The sequence below is a fragment of the Perognathus longimembris genome, chromosome 3 (genome assembly GCF_023159225.1).
Source record: "Perognathus longimembris pacificus isolate PPM17 chromosome 3, ASM2315922v1, whole genome shotgun sequence".
In the NCBI taxonomy this organism is placed as follows: Eukaryota; Metazoa; Chordata; class Mammalia; order Rodentia; family Heteromyidae; genus Perognathus; species Perognathus longimembris.
In genome coordinates this window covers 119,764,054-119,768,836 of record NC_063163.1, presented here as the reverse complement: position 1 = coordinate 119,768,836, position 4,783 = coordinate 119,764,054, and the positions used below count along the sequence as shown (strand labels likewise).

General features: G+C 62.0%; 1 protein-coding gene across 1 annotated transcript; it reads left to right on the top strand.

Moving 5' to 3' along the window:
• Positions 1-830: 830 nt before the first annotated feature.
• Bsx (brain specific homeobox) lies at positions 831-4,399 on the top strand. Its single transcript, XM_048340997.1, has 3 exons — positions 831-1,092; positions 2,734-2,930; positions 4,166-4,399. Exons 1-3 carry the CDS (start codon positions 831-833, stop codon positions 4,397-4,399), a joined length of 693 nt encoding a protein of 230 aa, XP_048196954.1.
• Positions 4,400-4,783: the final 384 nt, after the last annotated feature.

The following is a 4,783-nucleotide window of genomic DNA, read 5'->3' as shown; positions in this document are numbered from 1 at the left end:
CACACGAGTGAACTGAGGAGGAGGAACACTGGAGGGAGTGGTGGGAGGCCATGAGGGATGGCCGTGGGCAGTCTTTAAAATGACCATGTCAATTCAGGATCATCTACATGTCTGCCCACCCTCCCTCAGCAACTCAGGTAAAGGGTGTGATCTGGACCATCATTATTTTCTTTACTTCGTTCAAGAATCCAGCTCTCCCTCCCTCAAATGGAAGTTAAGTCTAGCAACTTTCAAGCGGTAGATACTCCCTCTTTCTTTCTCTGTCATCTATTAAACCCAGGCCCAACTGCGGAAGAAAGTACTTTATGCCGATTGCACTGGGTCCCTTTTGATGTCTTCTCTTTCAAAGGGAGTTTGCTCCACAACAGTGAGGCTCCCCCCCCCTTCTTTCAGCTCTCTCTTAAAAAAAAAGAGAGAGACTGAAGAAAGCAGCGCTGGTAGTGAAAAGGTAGCAATGGAGATGGAGAAGCCTGGCAGGAACTTCAGTCGGTCGGGCTCCGCTCTTTCAGGCTCGACCAGGCGTCTTCAGCACCGCGGACAGATCCGCGCCCCGCCCAGAGCCCACCGCGCCCTCCCTCCTGCCTCTGGCAGCCTCGCCATTGGCTCCCTCAGCTACCCTCGCTCAGCTGCCCGTTCCCCAACACCCAGGCTCAGCCAGCCCGGGAGCTGTCTCCCCGCCTCCCCAGCGCCGGGACAGCCCAGGTCCGGGAGGAAGCGGTGGGCATTGGAACCGCGGAGCGTGGCTGTCGTCTCTCCCCCAGGTTTGCCTGGAGAGCTGCCCCGGTCCTCACGTCCACAGCCCTCGCCCCGTGGCAGGCTGTCGGCTCAAGATGAACCTGAATTTCACCTCACCTCTACACCCTGCGTCTTCGCAGAGGCCCACGTCCTTCTTCATCGAGGACATCCTGCTGCACAAGCCCAAGCCGCTGAGGGAGGTGGCCCCTGACCATTTCACCAGCTCCCTGGCCTCGCGGGTGCCTCTGCTAGACTATGGCTACCCCCTCATGCCCACACCCACCCTCCTCGCGCCCCACGCCCACCACCCTCTGCATAAGGGAGACCACCACCACCCCTACTTCCTCACCACTTCGGGTAAGTAGCGGGGGGGCCTCCGAGCCTCAGGGCCCGGCCTCCAACACCATGCTGGAGCTAAGGAAAGCCGCGTACGACTCGGCCTGGCTTGGGGCCTCCCTCTCTAAGGGACAGTAGAAGGTTGGAGATACAGCAGAGAGCATGAAGAGCCCCACCCCCCAGGCATGCAGGGTTTGCACCCCATGGGATAATTCATGCCCACTCTGCACTTTTTGTAACAGGGGTGGGGGCAGGGGGTGTCTGTCTAACCACTAGGCAACTGGAGGCGGCTAGAGTTGGTAGTTCTGGGAGGCAGAGCTCAGCCTTAGGAGCGATTTTCCCGGCCACTTTGGTCCATTTCTCAATCCCTACGGATTCATCGCCTCTTCTCCCTCAGAGGGAGACCCCTGACCACCCCAGTCCCATGGAGCCAAACTTAACTTTCCAGCTCAGACGCTGGCAACATCTTCGTGCTCTCCTTGGCTCCTTGGCTCCTGCGGAGAGCACACACATGAGCAAGGGGTTGGGATACTCTAAGGAGGAAAGGTTTGGGTTGGCCCAAAGAAGGGCGAAAGGGATCAGGAAGGAAGGAAGAGGGATGTAGACTTTTGACCTTTTCCCCGCCACTGTTCCACTCACGACGACGGCCCACCTGGGCTCATTGCTGGAGTAGCAGGATCCGGCCATGAGAAGAATTTGATTTCCACAGCACGGCAAAAAGTGCGCATTGGCAAACTGGTTGGGACAGAAGCGTGAGGAAGTGCCTAGATGCTTTCCTAGCTTTTGGGGAAAGGCCACACTTAGGCTTCAAAACAAAATGGAACAATTGGTTTAATCCACTTGCTGAGTTTAGCAGCAGAAACAGCCCGGATAGCTAAAAGCACTGGTGGAGAGGAGAAACCCAGCTTCTCTGGCGCTGGACTGGGAAGGGATTTGTTTGGTCTGCTTTGAGGCCCACAGCACACGTTGGCTTCACCCAGTGGTGAACATTCTGGCAACATTCTCTTTTCCACCCCGCCTGGGTTACATGCTGTTTGCTTTTCTTTCCCTTTTCTCCTCTCCGGGATTGGCAGATTTGGTGCCTGCGGTGCTGGGTGCGTCTCTGCCATCCAGCAAAGCCCAGAGTGGGCAGGAGCGAGAGGGCTCTACTGATTCCGCTAGGAAAGGGCTCCCTAGCCTTGGGGGGGGGGGGGCGAGGAGGACGAGAGAGAGTTCTCCAGTGCAGTCTGGAAACTGACAGGGAAAGTGCGAGGCGAGGGGGCTTCTGCGTTAAGTTTCTGCTCCTTTCTCCTGGTTGCAAGAGGATGGGGATGGCCTGGGGAAGAGAGAAGCGTCTTGTTCTCGTTACATAAAGTGCGTTTGGAAAGCCAGATCGAGCCTCCTCTCCTCCCGGCTGCACGGAGCGGCGCCAGCGACCCGGCTTGCAGGCGGGCAGCGCTGGGCCACGGACACAGCCCAAGTCTTTCCAGAAAAGCTCTTTTAAAAATGCCTCCTAACTTCCTCCTCTATTGCACCCGCTGTTTATAATTCGGGGTTTTAGACAAGATCCCCAAGCGCGGTTCTGCGGTGCGCGCCGGGCCCTAGGGTTCCTGGGGGGCGATCCGGAGCCCGCGTCCCCCCCACGGCTGGGCCCAGCAGGCCGCTCTGCTCTTGTCTCCGCAGGGGTCCCGGTCCCCGCGCTCTTCCCGCACCCCCAGCACGCCGAGCTGCCCGGGAAGCACTGCCGCCGCCGCAAAGCCCGCACGGTGTTTTCGGACTCGCAGCTCTCCGGCTTGGAGAAGAGGTTCGAGATCCAGCGCTACCTGTCCACGCCCGAGCGGGTGGAGCTGGCCACGGCGCTCAGCCTGTCCGAGACGCAGGTGCGCGGGGAGGGGGGGACGGGGGGCACTGATCCCCGCCTGGCTCTTGGGGCCCCGCAGCTCTCCGTCTTCGGGACCCTTGAGGAAGTCCTCAAGTGACAAAGTCCGGGCTCCCTGTCTTTCCAAGCTTTCCCGACGAAAACGGCCCGAACCCCGAATTCATGTCAGACCAGGTTATTGTTATTTCTTAGGTCAAATGCGAAACTTTATCATTCGCCCTGCTCACTTCGCATCACAGAAGCCGCGCGTGCTTTGCAGATGGCGATTCCACACCGAGTTGTCTTATTTTCTCCTCCTGCAAAAAACAATGCCGAGTGTTAATATTAAATATGTCAGACTTCTTGAAAAAAGATTCTCCCGCGGGCTCAACAAACGGGAAAAACTCCTTAGGAGATGGCCACAACCCCCTCCCCACGGTCGCTAGGAACTGTCGCTCCACCTCTCCCCCTCCCCGGCGTCCTCGCCCCCCGCCGGGCCGGCCGGGCCGGGCTCCGACGGAAACCACTGGCCGAGTAGATGGATTCCTGGACTCGGGTCCTGTTCGCCTTACTTCACTCTAACGATCACCAGTGTTCCAGAGTGTCACATCCCGCTCTGGACGAGAGAGAGAGAGAGAGAGAGAGAGAGAGAGAGAGAGAGAGAGAGAGAGAGAGAGAGAGAGAGAGAGAGAGAGAGAGAGAGAGAGAGAGACAGCCAAAACAAAACTCCCTTTTGCTTCCCCTATCCAGAGCGGAAAAACCGTCTCCTTGCTCCAGGTTTAAGTCACCTGCAGCGCGAACTCGGCCCTGCTCTGCGCGTCTGTGTGTCTGTCTGTCTCTTTCTCTGGCACTCGCAGTGAGATCATTTTCCTGCCAGTCCGGGGACTGGTTTTTCTCCCCGACGAAAGCTCTGCGGGCCTTGTTGTCCCGCGTGGCGATTCGGGGCGCGGGGATTTCGCTGTGGACGTGGGGGTGCGGGGGGGTGCACCGCGCGCCGGGGCGCTTGCTCCCCGCAGGCTCGCGATGGCGGCGCTGACCGAGGCGCGTTCGGAATTACGGAGCGCGCCGTTTCCCGGTTCTCCACCTTCGTCCTGATTTGGGGACAATGAAGCCGCAGCCGAGCCCGATCCCGAGCCGGCCCGCGGGGACTTTCCCGCCCGAGCCGCTGGGTCGCGGCGGGCTTTGTTAGCTCGGCTACTTTTTTCTTTCTGGAAAATCAACTCGATTCGGTTTTTATCCCCCCCCTCCCCCCACCAGGTGAAAACGTGGTTCCAGAACCGGCGGATGAAGCATAAAAAGCAACTGAGGAAAAGTCAGGACGAACCCAAGGCCCCGGACGGGCCCGAGAGCCCGGCGGGCAGCCCCCGCGGCCCCGAGGCCCCGGGCGCGCGGCTCAGCCTGCCCGCGGGCCCCTTCGCGCTGGCCGAGCCCGAGGACGACGTGGACATCGGGGACGAGGCGGAGCTGGGCTCCCGGCCCGGGGCGCTCTGAGCGCGCGGGCCGGGGCGGCGGCGGGCGGGCGGCGCGCGGGGCCGGGCGCGGGGCCGCCGCCGCGTGGACTGAGGCCGGGCCGGGCCTCGGGGACGCACGCGGCCCGCACGGCCCTCCGCCCCGCTCCGCCCCGCGAGGACTGCGGCGCGCGGCGGCCCCGCCCGGGTCCCACGCCGGGCCTGCGGGCCGGGCTGCGCGGAGCCCCGCCGGGGCTGCTGGGGGTGCGGCCGCCCCGGCCCCGCGCCCGGCCCCGCGCCCCTCGCTCCGCCCCGCGGACTCCGCGCCGCGCCCGGCGCTGCCCCCGGCCGCACGGCGGGTAAGGCCGGGGATGGGGGTGGGGTGCGGCGGAGCCCCCGCCCGCCCCTCCCCCCCACGGACCCCACC